At 37.2% G+C, this 19,175-nt stretch overlaps 1 protein-coding gene across 3 annotated transcripts in view; it reads left to right on the top strand.

Moving 5' to 3' along the window:
- Positions 1-18,121, top strand: part of NSUN3 (NOP2/Sun RNA methyltransferase 3) — a 60,195-nt gene extending 42,074 nt beyond the window's left edge. For 2 of the 3 annotated variants that reach the window (XM_058731675.1, XM_058731673.1), the window contains exon 6: positions 16,257-18,121. In XM_058731675.1, the coding sequence (XP_058587658.1) occupies positions 16,257-16,527 (271 nt within the window). In that variant the 3' untranslated portion in view covers positions 16,528-18,121. The remainder of the gene's footprint in view (positions 1-16,256) is intronic. The other variant, XR_009262225.1, reaches the window with a different exon arrangement.
- The last annotated feature ends 1,054 nt before the right edge of the window (positions 18,122-19,175 follow it).

Below are 19,175 nucleotides of genomic sequence, written 5' to 3'. Positions count from 1 at the left end.
AGGAATTGGCTCACATGATTATGGAGGCTGGCAAGTTCAAACTCTGCAGGATGAGTCAGCAGACTGGAGATCTAAAGAAAAGTTGATGTTGTGGTTCAAGTTTGAATGCTACCACCTGGTAGAATTCCTTCCTGCTCAAGAGAGGTGTCAGTCTTCTGTTCAGGCCTTCTGTGACTGGTTGAGGTCTGACCTCATTATGGAGTGCATTCTGCGTTACTCAAAGACCACCAATTTAATGTTGATTTTACCCCCAAATACCCAGAAATACCCAGAATAATGTTTAACCACATACCTAGGCACAATGGCGTAGTCAAGTTCACATATAAAATTAATAGTCACTGGCTTTCCAGCCGGTAGTATTGTTTGAACATGCCCCCTATCGCCTTCTTACTAAGCCAGTTCTACATTTTAGATTCTGCTAAAGCAAGTCCATGTTTGGTGCCAAATTCAGTATAAGATCATTTTCCGATGGAGAAAGAAATAGACAAAGGGAAAGACTCAAAATAATAGTGACTTAAGTGAGTAAAATCCTGAGTAGGCTTCTCAGGGTTGTTCCAGCAATCATTTGATTGCCAGAGTCCATAATCATCAGAGATCCAGGCCTCATCTTTCTTCTATCTCATGCTCCAAGGTGGCTATTCCAGCTCTTGCTGTTTAATCTGCATTGCAACTAGTAGGAAGGAACAAAAGAACATACCTCACATTACTTCTACTCACATCTCCTGGGTCATACTTAGTCCTATGACTACCTTTAGTGAAAGGCAATTTAGGAAACTAGCCTTAACTGTACCTAATTAAAAATTGCATTACTACAGAAGAAAGTGAGAACTGGTATTAGGGAACAGTTAAAAGTGTTTGTCACAAGTTGGAAATCCCTTGATCAGATAACAATAACATTGGGAGGCTACAAAGATTTACAAGAATACCCTTTAACAAGAAAACCAATTTGAAAGAATTTTACAGTAGTAAAGAATTAGATGACAAAGGCCTTAACTAACTGAATAGTAGGGAGATGTGTGGTTAGATTTGCAAGATAATTTCAATGGAAAATTAGTAGAACTTGGTGATTGATTGGCTCTGGAGTGGGAAGGAAAAGAAGGTGTCAAGGGTAACACCTCGGTTAACAGCATGAACTGTAGAGCTCTATTGCCTGGATTTGAATCTTGGTTTGTGTATTTACTGAGTGGCCTTGTACAAGTTGCTTAGCAATCTTGCCTTGGTCTTCTCATCTGCAAAGTGAGAATAAGAATTCATGTCTCAAAACTTAATTGAAAGATTGAATGAGATAACATGTAGCACATCGAACTTTAGGAAGAAGGGAGCCTGGCTGGCCCAGTCGGTAGAGCGTACGACTCTTGATCTGAGGATTGTAGGTTCAAGCTCCATGTTGGGTGGAGAGATTACTTAAAAATAAAATCTTTAGGGACACCTGAGTGGCTCAGTCGGTGAAGCATCCAGCTTTTGATTTCAGCTCAGATTATGATTTCACATGGATCCAGCCCCATGTCGTCGAGCTCTGCACTGACAGCCTGGAGCCTGCTTGGGATTTTCATTTTCCCTCTCTCTCTGCCCCTCCCCTGCTTTCTCTCTCTTTAAATAAATTAATAAACATTAAATTAAATTAAATTAAATTAAATTAAATTAAATTAAATTAAATTTAAAAAAATAAACCAAGGATAAAATTCTAGGGAAGACTTATATTTAATGGATAGGAAGTAGAGGAAAGGTGGATAAGGAGGCTGAAAGGGAACTTTAGACTTTTGTAGGAGGAGGAGTGAACAAAGTGTCCAGGAAATCAAAGTTGGGGAATGTTTCTTGAGGTTGAGGATGAATGACAGAATCAAATAGTATGGTAAGATCAAAGCTGAAAATGAACCTTTTAGTCTGGTTTTGTAATCATTTTATCAATAAACTTCTGAGGAAAATATTATTTTTTAATGTTTATTTTTGCGAGAGAAAGGGGGCAAAAGTGCATGTGTGCGAGCCGGGGAGGAGCAGAGGGGGAAAGAGAGATAATCCCAAGCAGGCTCTGTGCCACCAATGCAGAGCTTGATGGGGGGCTTGAACCCACAAACCTCTAGACCATGACTTAAGCGGAAATCAAGAGTCGAATGCTGAACCAACTGTGCCACCCAGGTGCCCCAGGAAAACATATTTTTATTTAAAACTGTGTAAATAATATTTGGCTAAATTAATTTCCAGATTCTTTGGAATTTGGAGTACTTACCGAATTATTGCAAATTATTTGGAATTTTAATGGAGTGACTAACTCAGAGGTTCTAACAGTTGAGTGTAGTTTGTGAAAATTCTTTACAACTATGATTTAGATGTCAGACTGTGGCGAAGAGGTTCAAATTATGCGTCAACATGAAGTAATTGCTTTCATTTACCTCATCATAAATTCTGTGCTATATAGCACTTGAATAGGTGAAGGTTGTATATTCTATAAAAGGAACAGGTAGCCAAGAGTTGCAGGTCATAGTGCCAGACCTATTAATTCTTAGTTTCTTTTTGTTAAAAGTACCTGGAAGTATATGATTATTCCTCACTGAAGGTGAGTATTTGGGACAGTTGAGATGACAAAATGTATGCATGTGGCATGCTCTGTCTTATTGCCCTAGATTCCATACTTATTTTAGCAGTGGTAACATTTGCTTCAGGGTATATAGCAGTGGTAAGGCTTGCAGTCCTTTTCCTGGTATTAGATTAGGATAACAGTCTTTGTGCTGCATTAATTGTGTAACTTTGAGCAAGTCACTGAGTCTTTGTGACCCTCCATTTGATAAATTGGGCCAGAATGTTTACCCTGTGCATCTCATAAGGTTTTATTAAGACTCCATGTGTGAGGTGCTCTTTAAATTAAGTACCAAATAAACATAAGGAAACATTACTAATTAGACTGATCACTTGTCCTTCACTTGGCTAACATAGGAATCAACATCTCATTTGATTCCTGGACCAAATCCATATTCCCATTGATTCAGGAATATTCTCTTTTATTCTAAAAAAAAAAAAAAAAAAAAGTAAAAATTTCTTCACAGAGAAACGTGCTGTGTGTGTGCAGTGTCCTCTGGAAGCATTTAACCTTTTCAGTTTTGGATTTAGTTTGTCATTTGAGTAGTAAGATACAAAGACTGCCAGTAGTATTCATACATTTCTCACAGTATTAATTATACAAATGTTTTTCTTTTCTGTACAAGTTGCTAGTAACCTTATAAAGTAGTCTTAAATAGAATCTCTGCAATATGAATTGAATATTAAATGGTTACAGGGGACCAATTTCAGGATTGATGCTCCTATGCTCATTTAAAATTTTTAAAATTAACTACAGTCTTACCTGGTTTAAAAAAAAATGTTTAATACTAGAGTTTCTAAGAGGAAGGGAATAAGCTTGGGAATATTGTGGCAATAAAGGAATCTTTAAGTCCATTTCACTTGATTGCTTCCCTGTATTTACATCTGAAGGGATGGTAGCTATTGCCTTGATGCTTTAATGTTGGTAGAAGGGAAGAGAGGAAAGATGAAGAATAAATATATTAATCACAGTAATGTTTAGCTGTATTCTTAATTTTTCAAAAGTACAGACATCTATGATTGCTTTACTTCTACACCAGAAATTGTTGTAAGAGGGTCAGTGACTGTCACTTCATACATGTTACAAGGAAGACATACAAAGATGTTGTTTATCTCCTGATAGTAAATCATGAGGAATTAATGAAAGGAGGAGAGAATCACTTTCTGCTTTGGTCAAAAGATGGCACTATTGCCGCGCTGATTATTTTCTTCTGCAGTTTGGTTCAGTCTTTTTAAATGCAGAAAACAGTTAAATTTAGTGATCTAATTAACACTGACCCTCCCAACAGAATGCCAGATTTCTAATCAAGGACCGAAAGAATAGACCAGAAAAATGGAATTTGTATTTTAAAAATGTGTTAGGTTGTTTTAGGAGCTATTCAAATAACATTCTCTGAGATTCAGAGATTTGCCTTAGGAACAACAGAACACCCTACATCATGTTTTCAATTTTGGTTAAGTTAAATAAATACCATCAGTTTGGAACTTTGATAGCTGCCAGGGTTCCAAGACATGTTAGTTAGGGGTGTGTGTGTGTGTGTGTGTGTGAGAGTGTGAGTTTAGTTTTTCAAGGTCATTGAACTTATGCTTTGATTAAGGAAATAATACATTTTATTTTCAAGGTATGACAGTCAGGTAATGATTTTTTTTCCCCCACTCAGCCATTACATACTTTACTTCTTGGTAGCTGGAAGACTGTGGACCAGTCTGTAAATATAAAGGTGATCTCCCTTCTTGTGCTGGGAATGCAATGTCCTCTCATCTTATTTCTTTTTTTTAATGTTATTTTATTTAAAAATATTTTAATGTTTATTTATTTTTGAGAGACAGAGCACAAGCAGGGGTGGGGCAGAGAGAGAGAGAGAGAGAGAGAGAGAGAGAGAGAGAGAGACAAAATCTGAAGCAGGATCCAGGCTCTGAGCTGTCAGCACAGCCCAACACAGGGCCTGAACTCATGAACTAGGAGATCATGACCTGAACTGAAGTCAGATGCTTAACTGACTGAGCCACCTACGTGCCCCGTTCTCATCTTATGTCTAAGCCAGTACCTTACATGGCTCTTGGGGCTTAATTCTCTGTTTCTCTTTAAGCAGATCTTTCAAGGATAAAGAGATTCAGTGAAAAGCAGTGAACAAAATGACAAAATAAACTCCTGATAAAAAGGCTTTATTATTGATTGTACAAAGTGTTCTTTAAAAATACAAAAAGAAATACAAAAAATAAAATAAAAAATACAAATGTACAAATCAAAACACTTTTTTAGGGAGAAGGGGGAATCTTTGGTGTATTGAGAGAACACAAAACCAATTTTTTTTCTTACTTGATGTTAGAATAGGAAAACACTGATGGACTCTTGTATACAGACTGCAGACGTACTTATCTGATGCTTTTTAAAGTTAAGATTTTAATGGTTTACTTTTAAAAGTAATTAAATTAAGCTTTCATCAGTTAACGATGTGGCTAATTTATCATGTAGATATAGTACAGAAGATATTTATGTAACTTTGCACTGTAACTCATTTGAATCTAAAATACAAGTCTAAAACCTTAGTCAAAATCATTGAGGCCAGATGTGTTTCAGAATTCTGATTTTTTTTTGGATTTTAAAAAGGTAATGTAGTAGATATTTGGTATGTCACCCACTGCCCCCAGTAGGGTCTGAGGCCACACCCTGTCATCAAACATTAATATGTTTTCAACAAAACCTAGGAATAGTTATGTCACATGGGCTAAGTCTTGACCATAAATAGCCTCACATCAATTTAGGTCAGATTTTGAGGCCAAATGAGTCTGCCACAAACTTAGAACAACTGTAGGTTGCAGAGCGTTTGGATTTCACAAAGGCATGTAAGAGATAGTAGACCTGAAGTATCGTTCGGTGTGCTCTGTGAAGTGCCAAAAATCAGCTGAGGTTTTCTGTTTGTAAATGGGAGAATTTAGTTTAACATTTTATTCTTAATTTCATGGCTTTTTAAAGAATATTTTTAATTTTGTTTTTAGTTGCTTCATTAACTAGGTGGTTCAAGCACAAAATGCTTTTCAGCTTATTTCATAATATACTGAAAGACAACCAAAGATTTGGAGACAGTAGTATAGCCAATACCTGCCATAAAGCAACAGGCTATCTAGCATAGGTTCTGTGGCAAGAAAGCCATCATTCTTTTTCTATTAGTGCTTGAGGTAAAAACATTTCCCACTTTATTCTGTGCTATAGTATTAATACCAGCTTTATTTCCTACAGCAGTGTTGTGAGGTAGAATCATAATTTCTTATTTCAAGTAGTATTAAGCATGATAACCACTTAGATTGGAGGTTTCTGAAGACAATATGTATGTTTCAGGGATATGATAGAGGGATTATATTATGTGGCATATCTGCTTCCTTTAGGAGTACTTCCCCCAGTTCTGCATTATAGTTAGGCATTGTGTATTCAGTAATATAGCTAACCCAAGATAATGTCTACTAGTTTCTATTTCACCTTAAGGTATTAGGTTAGCCTTCTACCTAATCTGATCAAAATAATACTTCTGTTCCATCTATTATAGTCAGTCATGACATCTTTTTCTGCCTTCTGCTGGCAAGTATAATTAGCTCTGCTGACCATCTCTCTAGCATCTGTTATAATTCAGTGGTAAATAATGGCAGTCTTAACACAACTTGGTTTGTAGTAATTCGATGCAGTAGAGTTAGTGTTCTGTCATAGATGAAAAATATCCCATTACTCAGGTTCTTGTTAAGCTGTGAAATTTACAGTCATTGAGAAACCACAGGGCCACAGGTCATCTGGAAAAGGTTAGCAGAGGATACCATTATGCCACAATGGATGTTGCTGAGTTAACTTAGTTTTCTTTCCTATTATTAAAAACCAAAAAAGAAAAAGAACTTTTCATGGACAGAAATTTACACAATCATAGAGAACCTTTTTGCCTTCTACCAGACCCCAGATCCAACATGTCTTATTTTTCTTCTCTAGTCCTGACTTACATATTTATATGGTCATGACCACAGCTTTGCCAGTTTACTTGTATTATTCAAGTCTCTCTGACTTCTAAATGTGTTTTCCCTCTCTCTGGAATTTTAAATTTCTTACTGGGCTTGTTAAGATCTATTAAGCAGTATCTTTCTTCCATTCTGATTGTAATCATTTCTGTCTTGAAGCATCACACCCTTCTCCCACCATACTGTCTAAAAAATAATATATGGTCTTTTTATGATTGGGATGAAGTAATAATTACTTGGTTCTTATGGACTGTTTCAAAGTGTGAATTATTATAGAAGCAGATGATTTATCCTAGACACAACTGTAGTAGGCAAAGTAGTGCATATTTAAGTACTTATATTTTAGAAGTGTGTTAATTTTCACTTAGTATATTGTAAAACACATACTAAATTAATTTATCAAGATGCCAATACCAGAAGTATTGGTTTTTAAACCATTAAACTAATCTGATTATGCAGTTGTTACATACTGTAGCCTTAACTAAAATTAAGTACCTGTTGCCATTTATGTGTCAAACTGAAGAAACTATTATATGTTTTGATAAATGCTCATTATAAAGATATCTTTATACTTTACAATAATTCCCAGCTGTCTGAACCTTGGGAGTGAGTTTTTTCACATTATCTATTTTCCTTGATTTTTTTTTTTAATGTTTATTTATTTTTGAAAGAGAGAGAGACAGAGCATGAGCAAGGGAGGGTCAGAGAGAGGAGACACAGAATCCGCAGCAGGCTCCAGGCTCTGAGCTGTCAGCACAGAGACCGGCACCGGGTGCGAACTCACCAGTCATGAGATTGTGACCTGAGCCAAAGTCAGATGATTAACCAACTGAGCCACCCAGGCGCCCCTTCCTTGATCTTTTAATACAAAATCATGGTATTCTTGAAATCTATAACTACTACAAGCAAAAGGACAAAAATGGTATGCAAACAACCATCAGCAGCAGGAAAATAGCAACAACCATTTTACAGAAATCCCTAACAGTTTGCCCTATGGTGTTGAGATTAACCCAATTTGTAAAAAGGCCTTTGTGTTGCCACATACTATTTCCTTCTGTAGAAATTAATGTGACCAGTTAACTTATACCAACCTAATTTTAGAAACATAAGTTATGAATGTTGGAAAAAAAAAAAAAACAGAAGAATTAGCCAACATTGCCAACATTGTAGAAATTAATTAAATTTCCATTAGGCCAGGAACATATTGTTTGTAGATGAGGCTTCTGTGTACTTTTGTATAATTGTAATAAGAAAGAATCATACTTACTTGATTAGGCATTGGCTTTGCAAATTGTGGAACTAGGAACAAAGTCCTTTTAGTGGGGGTTTAAAAGATCTCCATTCAAACTGTGTATATATCCCTTACACAGTAATCTGAGTTTTTTAAAGAAAATCTTATACCCATTGCTATAATCAGAAAATGATCCAAAATGAGTGTAGTTGTAATTTATGCAGTTTTAGAAAAATCTGCTAATACCTTAGTAGGTTACAGTAAAAGAAAAATTAAAAAAAAAACAAACCTGTCACTAGGTGTGTATTAATTTTTTATTGTTGCTATAACAAATTACAACAAAGTTAGTGGCTTAAAGTAACACAAGTTTATTATCTTACACTTCTGAGGGTTCTAAGTTCAAAATGAAGGTGCTGGCAAAGCTGCAATTCCTTCTGGGTGCTCTAGGTGAGTGCTATAGACTGAACATTTGTGTCCTCCCAAAATTGATGTTAAAATCCTAATCCTAAAGGTGATGGTTTTAGGTGGTGGGGCTTTGGGAGGTGATTAGGTTATAAGGGTGGAGCCCTCATGAATGGGTTTTGTGTCCTTATAAAAGAGACCCCAGAGAGTTCTCTCAGCCCTTCTGCCATGTGAGGACACAAGGACCATCAGTGAACCAGAAAGCAGGTCCTCACCAGACACCGAACCTGCTGGACCTTGATCTTGGACTTCCTACCGTCAGAACTGTGAGGAATAAATGTTTATTGTTTAAGCCACCCAGTCTGTTATTTTTGTTACAGTAGCCTAAACAGACTAAGATGGAGGGTTGCTTCCTTACCTTTACAGTTTCCAGAAGCAGCTCACATTCCTTGGTTTATGGTCTTTGGCCAGCAATCCTGTCACTCCTGCCTTAGCTATGGTTATCAACTCTTCCTCTGACTCTCCTGCCTTCTTTTTGATTTCTAAGGATTTGGGGGATTACATTGGGCATACTCAGATAATCCAAAATAATCTTCCCATCTCTAGTTCCTTCATTTAATCACATCCGCAAATACCCTTTTGCCACTTAACGTGAGATGTTTAAAGGTTCTGAGGATTAGGATATGGACAACTTTGCCGTGGCCATTATTCTTCCTACTACAGGCTCTACACAAATGTGAACACATTAATGGTTCACATGTCTGGTGTCTAGATAGGAGCCTTTTGTGTGTGTGGTGGGTGGGGGGGGGCGATATTTAGGGCACAGTGAACAGTTAAAAGGTAAACACAAGAAATTTTTTAGACACTGCCAACAAACACTGAAGGTTAAATAGGCTTTCAGTGGTAAGTAATTCCCAAAATATATTTTAATCAGTAAACGAATACATGAAGAGCCTAGAAATTCTGAATACCATAAAATTTTAGTTATCTGGAACCTCAGGGAATAAGTTTTCTAGAGAGTTAATTCCTTAAGAGTAAAAAAAGAAAATAACTGACATCTGTAGGAACATTTTTGCTATTTATCCTACTGTCATAGCTCCTTTAATTTGTATTATCATAGGAAATACACATATGGGTAAAAATTGAAAATAAAAATGAGCCTTTACTTAAAGGAAATTTACTCCTACCCCTCCTCCCTCTTTCCCTAGTCTTATTTCTCATAGGCAACACTTCTAATTATTTCTGTTCTTTACTTATTCTGTACATAACTCCCAAACCTCTGACTAGTACGTTTAGCTGTCATTTCTTAACCTAACAGCTTTGGACGTGGACTACTGACTTCTTGCTCAGGTTTGTCTCACTTACGCCACCCTTACCTCTTCACACCACACTCTACATCCTGAGTTCTTACCCTGTTCTCATTTCTTCCTCATTCAGCCTAGAAACTTAGTACACTGCATGCTTATACTTATGCTTCTTGTTCTTTAGTATTGGAATGTGTCTCTGGCATACTTCAAGCTTTATTCTTTTTTGCAGTAATCAGGCCACTATCTCCTGGTTTCTCTCTTTGTGTTACAAGAATATTTGTACTCCCATTCTGCCTTCCATTTCTCCCTCCCTTCTTCCCAATGTCTGTAGCTTTATGTTTGGGTTGGACAGTATTCTTTCAGGGACGTAAAAATCTGTTCTGAAGCATTACTAAGATCAGTCTATGCAATGATTCTGAACATTGAAGACCCATAATCAGTGTATGTTAATTCTGTAAATATTGTTCATTGCAGAATGGACAGATACTTTGGAATTAAATTGTCTTTTCTATTGCTTCAGTGTAATGATCAAGTGCCACTGAAAGGAAAATTTTCCTACAGTCCAGTTTGATGGGAAAATCTCTCTCTTCTTTTCCTCCCTCCCCCCAGCCCCAGTCTAGTTGCATATACCAGATCTTCAAGGTTTTCTTAGTTTTCAGTCATTTCATCTCTTCATCCCTTCTCACCTCTAATGATCTCCCTGTCATTCTAGCCTGGAATAGTTACCTCTAGGGCTCCTGAGTAGTCATCATCCTGGGCTTCACTCCCCTCACTGCTTTTCTGTGTTACATTTACTATTTTCAGTACATTTCTCCCCCTTTTTTAAAAATATTTTTTTTAATGTTTGTTTATTTTTGAGAGAGAGACAGAGTGAGAGTAGGAGAGGGACAGAGAGAGAGGGAGACACAGTATATGAAGTGGGCTCCAGGCTCCAGGCTGTCAGCACAGAGCCTGACACGGGGCTCTAACTCAACGTACCGTGAGATCATGACCTGAGCTGAAGTTGGACGCTCAACCGACTGAGCCACCCAGGTGCGCCCATTTCTCCCCTTTCTTGATTGAGCTCCTCATTTTGCTAGAGGTAAAATTTTTGAGTCATCAGATATCTGAAAAGTTTCTGTATTTCTCCTGTATATTTATTTGACGGTTTGGCAGTAAGTAGCATCCACTTTAAATTGCTTTTTTTCCAGGGTTTGAGGTGAGCGACACCATTGATACCAGTCAGTTTCATGAACCCTTATTGGTGACCCATTTTTCTTTCTGGAGGCAGTTAGCATCTTTTGTTCTTGAAATTCTAAAGTTTAACATTAATGCATCTAAGTATGGATTTTTTTTTTGTTCATTATAAGACTGAAGCTTTTACAGTAATATAAGACCTTCTGCACCCCTCCCCTCTTGGCTTTCTGATCTCATCTCGTCCTGCCACCCCCTTGCCCACCTTGCTTTAGCCACTGTAGCCCCTCTTTCCTCTTTCCTCAAGTATGCTATAGGGTCTTTGCACTGGCTATTCCTTTTGTGTGGAATGCTCTTCCCTCAGATATTTGCATGGCCACTTCCTTACCTCCTCAGATCTTTGTTCAAATGTCACTTCCTGAATGTCATCCTGTTCCAACTACCCCATTTAAAATTGCAATCGTCTCCTCCATCCAAACTCTTCTAACCCTCTTATCCTGTTTGAATTTTCTACATAGAACCTATTGCTAGATTAAAAAAAAAAAAAAAAATAGGGGCTCCTGGGTGGCTCAGTCGGTTGAGCGTCCGACTTCGGCTCAGGTCATGATCTCACAGTTGGTGAGTTTGAGCCCCGCATCAGACTCTGTGCTGACAGCCTGGAGCCTGCTTGGGATTCTGAGTCTCCCTCTCTCTCTGCCCCTCCCCCACTCATGCTCTGTCTCTCTCCCCTTCAAAAATAAACGTTAAAAGAAAATAGGCAAACTGTGATATTGTGAAAATATATTTGGTCTTTGTTCCTGGATCCTGGCCAGAGCTCCTAAAACTTTTGAAATTTCCTCAATGGTAAGAGGGATAGGAACATCTATTGTTATAATGTTTGCATTTTGTAAAGATGAAAGGAACTTTTGTTATTGATAAACTTTTCTCAACCACACCTTGGTTTATGTTAATGAGGTGGCTTTTGGAAAGTTTCTAAGGACTTTCTGGGAACCAACCGTGTGTTTAGAGGGTTGGAACTTTCAGCTTCCCTCCCATCTGCCTCCCCTGCCAGAGAGATTGGGTAAAATCACCAGTGGCTAATGTTTCAATCAATTACACCTCTTTAATGAAGTCTCCATAAAAAACAGTGAAGGGAGGGGCGCCTGGGTGGCGCAGTCGGTTAAGCGTCCGACTTCAGCCAGGTCACGATCTCGCGGTCCGTGAGTTCGAGCCCCGCGTCAGGCTCTGGGCTGATGGCTCGGAGCCTGGAGCCTGTTTCCGATTCTGTGTCTCCCTCTCTCTCTGCCCCTCCCCCATTCATACTCTGTCTCTCTCTGTCCCAAAAATAAATAAAAAAGCGTTGAAAAAAATTTATTAAAAAAAAAAAAAAAAAAAAAAAAAAAAACAGTGAAGGGATTTGGAGGGCTTCCAGGTTGGTGAGGAAGAGGTGCTGGGAGGGTGGCATGCCTGAAAGGCCCACAGTAAACCTGCACCCCTTTTAAAACTCATACTCTTCCATCTCTGCAACTCTACCATCTGGCTGTTCCTGAATTGTATCTTTTTATAATAAAACAGTAATCTAGTAAGTAAACTCCTTTCCTGAGTTCTGTGAGCCATTCCACCAAATTGTTGGACAGGGGTTGTGGGAACGTTTAACATACGGCAGGTTAGTCAGAAGTGGCCTGGATTTCCGGTTGTCATCTGAAGGGCATCCTTGTAGGGCTTAGCCCTTAACCTGTGGGATCTGACGCTAACTCCAGGTGAATAGTGTCAGAACTGAGTTAAGTTGTTAGACATGCAGTCACTGTTTTGAGAGACTTGGAGAATTGTCTGGTGAGGAAAAAATTCACAAACACACATACACCCATATACAGTAAAACCTTGGTTGATAGGCATAATTCTTTCTGGAAACATGCTTGTAAGCCAAAACACTTGTATGTCAAAGCGAATTTCGAGAACCGTTGGCTCAGTTGTGATCATGTGACATTCAGCATCCTGTACTACTTGTATTGCAAAACATTGCTCATTTATCAAGTTAAAATTTATTAGAAATGTTTGCTTGTCTCATGGAAAACTCGCAGAACAAGTTACTTGCAATCAAGGTTTTACTGTATATGTTGTGTGTGTATATAAATATATACATATATATATATACATACACATATATAGAGAGAGAAAATGTGTGTGTGTGTATATATATACATATACACATATACACACATATATATGGTTTAGGTTTATGGTTTATATGTATGTGTGTGTGTATATATGTATTTGTTTACACACACACTCACAAGTTGTTTTTTGGTGAGTGTATACTTTGTATTAGTTTTCTAGGACTACTGTAAAGTACCATAGACAACAGAAGTTTATTTTCTCATGGTTCTGGAGGATAGAAGTCTGAGATCAGGGTCCCCAGGGTTGGTTTCTTCTGAATCCTCTCTGGTTGGCTCGTAGATTATCTGTCTTTTCCTTGCGTCTTCACGTAGTCTTCTCTCTGTAACTCTGTGTCCAAATTTCCTCTTCTTATAAGGACACCAGTTATATTGGAGTAGGGCCCACCCTAAAGATCTCATTTTAAATTAATTACCTCTTCAAAGACCCAATCTCCAAATACAGTAAGATTCTGAGGTACTGGGGGTTAGGACTTCAAATGAATTTTGGGGGGGGACACAGTTTAGCTCATGACAGACTTACTATTGGTATTATTTTTTTAATATTCTGTCTCCCCCAGCTAGAATGTTAGCTTCATGAAAGCAAAGGGTATTGTTGTTGCAATTGTTGTTGTTCTATTTTAATATATACCTAACTTCTAGAACAAAGCACAACATAATAGATGCTCAATAAATAATAATTCTAGCCTACTGATGAGTTCTTTCTAGCCTACTGATGAACACTGCTTTTATCTCTGGAAATTACTCTTATTATTTCATTGATTTAATGTCCCTCACTACCAGTTCTCTGTATTACCTTTCTGGTATTCCTGTTAATTGAAATTTGGATCTGCTTGACCTTACTTGTCTCATTTTCAGTCAATCTGTTCTACTTTTTTAGAAGATTTCTTCAACCTTAACTTCCAAACACTTCTACAAAATATTCTTTATCATGATGAACATATATTTAATACCTATGAGCCTTTTCCTTGGTCCTGTTCCATGGCATTGTGTTACTGTTCTGTGGGTGCTGTATCTTTACTGATCTTTCTGCATTTATTAGGTCTTATTATGTCTCGTTTTCTGAATTTTCTGTTTTTTCCTAGGCCATTTTGTTGTTGTTTGTTTGTTTGTTTGTTTATTTTGTTCTTGCTCTTACACATTGCTTAAGCATTTTTCAACTGAAATTATCTGGCAGGTTGTACTTTTTTATTTAATGGGACAATAAAGTACTAGGAAGTTTATTATAGGGGTGGAATTTTTTGCCTTGTGATGTCACTTTATGAGAAGCTGGCAGTTACCCTGGAGGTTCTCCTCAAGGTATAATGTAGAGGTCTTTGGTTTCGGGGACAAACACTTACAGTGACTGTCTTAGGTCTCCCGAAACAATTTATTCAACTTCCTTAGACAAAAACTTTGCAACTTTTTCTTGGCTTCTTGACTTGCTAAATATGGAAGTATGGTTTCTTTCTCTTTTTTCTTTTTTTAATGGTGATGTATTTTTTTAAGTTTACTTATTCATTTTGAGAGAGAGGGAGAGAGAGCGCACGCGCGCTGGCGAGGAGCAAAGACAGAGAGAGAGAAAATCATGACCCGAGCAAAGATCAAGTGTCAGATGCTTAACCAACTGAGCCACCCACGTGCCCCTCCATGGTTTCTTACATATGCTTTGAATCAGTATCTTTGTTTTCACTTTTTACTCCCATCACATTACCTCTGGTATTTCCTGGTCCCAAACTCTTCTGTAGTTCAACAGGTCAAATTATGCCCTCTGTGGCTGCTGTCCTCACCATGAGAGGCTTTCTCCACTCTGGTGAACTGCTGCCACTCCCTGTCTGCATATCATCTTTCAGAAATGTGTTGAAATCTTTTGTTAGTAATTCTGTCCTATTTATTGTATTGAGTCTGTACTTAAAAATATACATATGTATATATTTTTTACCTTACTGTTTAAGTGTGTCTAGGAGGTTTGAGGAAAGAAAACCTTGTCATCAGTTTCTTTGTTTTGAATTAGAATTCTTCAATCCTTTAATAATTGAAAATAGGGAATAGAATTTGAACTAGTTTTGATCATGTGGGTAACCTCATTTATTGGCCTGTGCTCTAGTTTTTTAAATACAGATGTGAGACATGGGGCTGTCTGTACACTTAAATCTGGTACAGACTCTAGAATATGGATTTCTTAAAAAAAAAAAAAAAAATCTTGAGTAGTAATTGCTCAGAGGTTATCACCACAGCAGCAGAACTAAGACTTTCTAGTTTTCTCTCAGGAGATTACCTTACCTCCCACTCCCCTCTTATTATCAAGGCTTTGTGTCATGAACTTTTGTTTACCTTCCAACATCCTAGTTCCCTGTTCATGCTCCCACATTGTTTCATATGAAGAGCTGTAACCCCTCTTTTCTGAAGCTAATAACTCTTTCATTTGAAGTGTGAAGTCCCGGGACTGTTCTCCTGGATCTGCATTTACAATTATGTTTAAGTTTTCCCCTAAAAGAAATAAAAAACAAATAAACAAAAACCACCTTCCTTTCCATATTTTCTCAAAGCTACACATTCATCTGGTGAAGCTGCCTTTATTTCCTTTCTAAGTTTTGCCTCCCTTTAAATGTAGGTATTCTCTTAGTGTCTGTCTTTAGTTTACTTATTTTCTTTCTTTCTTTCTTTCTTTTTTAAGTCTGTTTATTTTGAGAGAGAGAGAGAGAGAGAGAGAGCGCAAGCCAGGGAGGGGCAGATAGGGAGATAGAATCCCAAGCAGGCTCCACACCATCAGTGTAGAGCCTGATATGGGGCTCGAACTCCTGAACCGTGAGATCATGGCCTGAGCCAAAATCAAGAGTCAGACGCTTAACTGAACTACTTAGGCACCCCAGGCCACTTATTTTCTTCTCTTTTCCTGGGAAATCCTATTTACTACTATGACTTCAGCTATCACTGAACCTTAACTCCTTTCCTGAAGTTCAGATGTTTTCTTCCCACCTACCTATTAGTACCACTCAGTATATTCAAAGACAAACCCATTACATTAACAGCTCTGAGCTGTCTTCACAGAGGCCGATGTGGGGTTCAAACTTACAAACCATGAGATCATGACCTGAGCTGAAGTCAGATGCTTAACCCACTGAGCCACCCAGGTGCCCCACCCATCTTCCTATTCTTAAAAAAAAAAAAAGAAAAGAAAAAGAAAAAACAAAGCAAGGAACCTGTCAAACACAATGCCTGTTTTTCCCATGTTGATTAACCTGATTGTCATTTTTCTCAAGTCATCCAGGGATACATTAGAAAGAAATAGTTGTAAGGGTAGAAAATATCCAAAGTTCTTGCAGCCTGAATCAGAGTAAGGGTAGTTTCAAGTATATAAGCTTCCTTGACCTGTGACTTCATCTGTTTCTTTTAATGAATCTAACCAAACTTCTCCATTTTCCTGATGACACACAGGTCTGCAATTAAGGCCTTACGCCCTGGAGGGTTACTTGTGTACTCTACATGCACACTTTCCAAGGCAGAAAATCAAGATGTCATCAGTGAAATTTTAAACTCCTACAGTAACATCATGCCCGTGGACATTAAGGAAATGGCAAGGACTTGCTCCCAAGACTTCACATTTGCTCCCACTGGCCAGGAATGTGGACTCTTGGTGATACCAGATAAGGGCAAAGCCTGGGGCCCAATGTATGTGGCCAAATTGAAAAAATCATGGACTACGTGAAATTGGTGACCTGCATTTTGTAAACCATGTCAATGTGTTATTTTATTTGTTTTCCTGAGCTCTTTCTGTTTTAACATTTAAATAATTATGGAGTCATTTTCCCTGGGTCTGTTTGGAATTCTATTTAGTTAATAGTTGGCATCTCAGAATTTAGGCTTGAGAATTTTCCAGGTGTATTTTTTTCCCGAAAATACATCTATAGCACTGGTTTAAGGTGTTGCAGATGGTGTTTGTTCTGTATAATACATCTCCTGTCTTTTAGTTGGCATTTTGTAGTTAAATTAGTCAGAATACATGGTTTTATGCATAATGTGTTTAGGAATACATTCTATCCATGATGTTGGTGCTTTGAACCTTTAAAAATGCACATTTCCTGGCCCTTTCATAATTTTTCTTCTTATCAAATATACAGATTCTTCAGAAGTCCCACCCCCTATCCTTTTCTGTAAGAACTGATTAGAATTCTGAGACTAACTTCTTAAGCAGCACTATTTCTAGTTCTAGAAAATAGGTTTCTTATTTGCCACGTTGTTTTCTGCTAAGGACTATCTTCTGTTTACTGCAAAGGTCAGTGACTCTATTGACACCAGCTTTATTTCTCCACTTTTTTTTGTATTCACAAATACAAATTGAAAGGGTAAATTATGTTGAAAGGCTGTTAGAACAGCAGATTCACATGCGCAAGTTTGACTTTCGACATTCAGGTTGTAGAATAATGGAGTCTATCCAGCAGGCTATAAAGCAAGTACTTGAAACAAAACCAGAATGATTAATAACTACAATAACTGAACTATATTTGGAGAGTTTTGTTACATAATTGCAGTCATAATGAGCACTACAGAATCTGATTATCTTACCGTTGCAATCTGGAGGGGCTTTTTATTTCACTCTTCTATGAAATGTTATATGAGAGTATGATGTCACATATCAATGCACAAGAGGGAGATGCCTAATGAGAGTGGATTATACTATTACCAGAGCCCAATACCATTTACTGAGTGACTCTGTCTGTTTACATATATCTGGGAATCTTGTATACATTTCTGTATATGAACTTAGGATTTTAGCTTCAGGTTTGGATCATGTGTTTTCTCTAGAAATTATTTCACTTAGAGTCCAAATGTACTTTTCCAACTATTAAGAAAAATTCTGCAGCATACTTCAAAAGAGAATATCTATTTGGAAATTAACTTAAAAAAATAAACTGACTATAGAAATAGAAAATTCTGCTGAAGCTGAATCTTTTTGAATTTGTTTACTATATTCTATGCATTTAAACTACAGACTGCTCATTAACTGGTTTTCTTTGGTATGTTTCTTTGGTTTTTTTGTTTGTTTGTTTGTTTTTAATTTGCAAGCATATGTAACGAGTTTCCTATAGCTGACAATGAAAAACCAGATCTCTTGGACTCAATGAAATATACTGGATTAATACAGAAAATTAATGATAATGGAAAACTTACTATTTATTTATTTATTTAAGTTTGTGCTTGTTTTGTTTTTTTTCAGTTTGAAACCCTGTCTTCAGTTATTATAGATTTAAAAGTGCATTTATTCTGTGTAGGTTAATCACAAAGTAAATTTTCACAGTGCACTTTGTTGAATGTCATTATTTTTCCATTATGCTGCCATGAAGCCTAATCTGAATACTCAGTGTGCCATTGGATTTGACCTTCCTGTGATTACTGACAAATGCAAATAGAGATGTGTGTGTGTGTGTGTGTGTGTGTATAACTTATGTTATTATTAACATTAATTATAATGAAGCAGCTGGCATTTGTGGAGCATCAAATATTATTAAGTTCTCTATATACATGTTACCTTTTTTGATCTTCAAAACAACTTGAGGAGTGAGTATTGTAACTGCCTTATGTGAATGAGAAAACCCTAGCTCAGTGCCGTTTGTACTATTCTGGTAAGTAAAGAATGGAGCCAAGGTGAAAACTAGATCCAAAGGCCCAGGCCCTTCAACCTACACTATGCTGTCTCACAAGACATAGGTTATAGGAACCCCCAAATTTATCAGCTGGCCCTCCCTTACTCTCCATCACTCAGTTTTTCACTTGTATGCAATTCTTTAGTCACAGAGCATCAAAGGTTCATCGGTACTTGGAAAAAAACTAGAGTCTTCAGGGTGTGTTCTAAAATACTTCTGATTGCCATACCCACAAATCTCCCATGGAGGTGCTCTGTGCCTTCCTTTTCTTTGCAGATGCTGAACTGAAGAATAGAAATTTGGAGCATCCCTGCAATGTCAATTGAAAAGCAAGGAGTAATTGATATTACTTTCTGTGGCATTGAGTTACTTTCAAAATAGCTTTATAAAAATTTAGGTTGCTTACCAACACATTAACTTCTCTCTGCCTTCAGCACACTGAATAGCCACTAGTTTCAGAAATAGACTGTGAATAAATGTAATGCATTTAAATGGTTTATACTGAATTTTTAAAGCATTAGATATTATCTATGGTTTGGAATCAAGGCGGCATACAGTCCTTTATCTTATTATGTGTATCCATATAGCTTCATATTCAAGATTGCATGTTACCCCCTTAGCAGTATTGTAAAAAATATCCTTTCCTACAATGTGAGTAGGTGTAACATAATAGGTACCAGAACACTTGCTACATGACTAAATAAAGTAATCA

The sequence above is a fragment of the Neofelis nebulosa genome, chromosome 5, assembly GCF_028018385.1.
Source record: "Neofelis nebulosa isolate mNeoNeb1 chromosome 5, mNeoNeb1.pri, whole genome shotgun sequence".
Classification (NCBI taxonomy): domain Eukaryota; kingdom Metazoa; phylum Chordata; class Mammalia; order Carnivora; family Felidae; genus Neofelis; species Neofelis nebulosa.
Note: the sequence above shows the minus strand (reverse complement) of the source record. Positions and strands in the feature narration are given on the sequence as shown.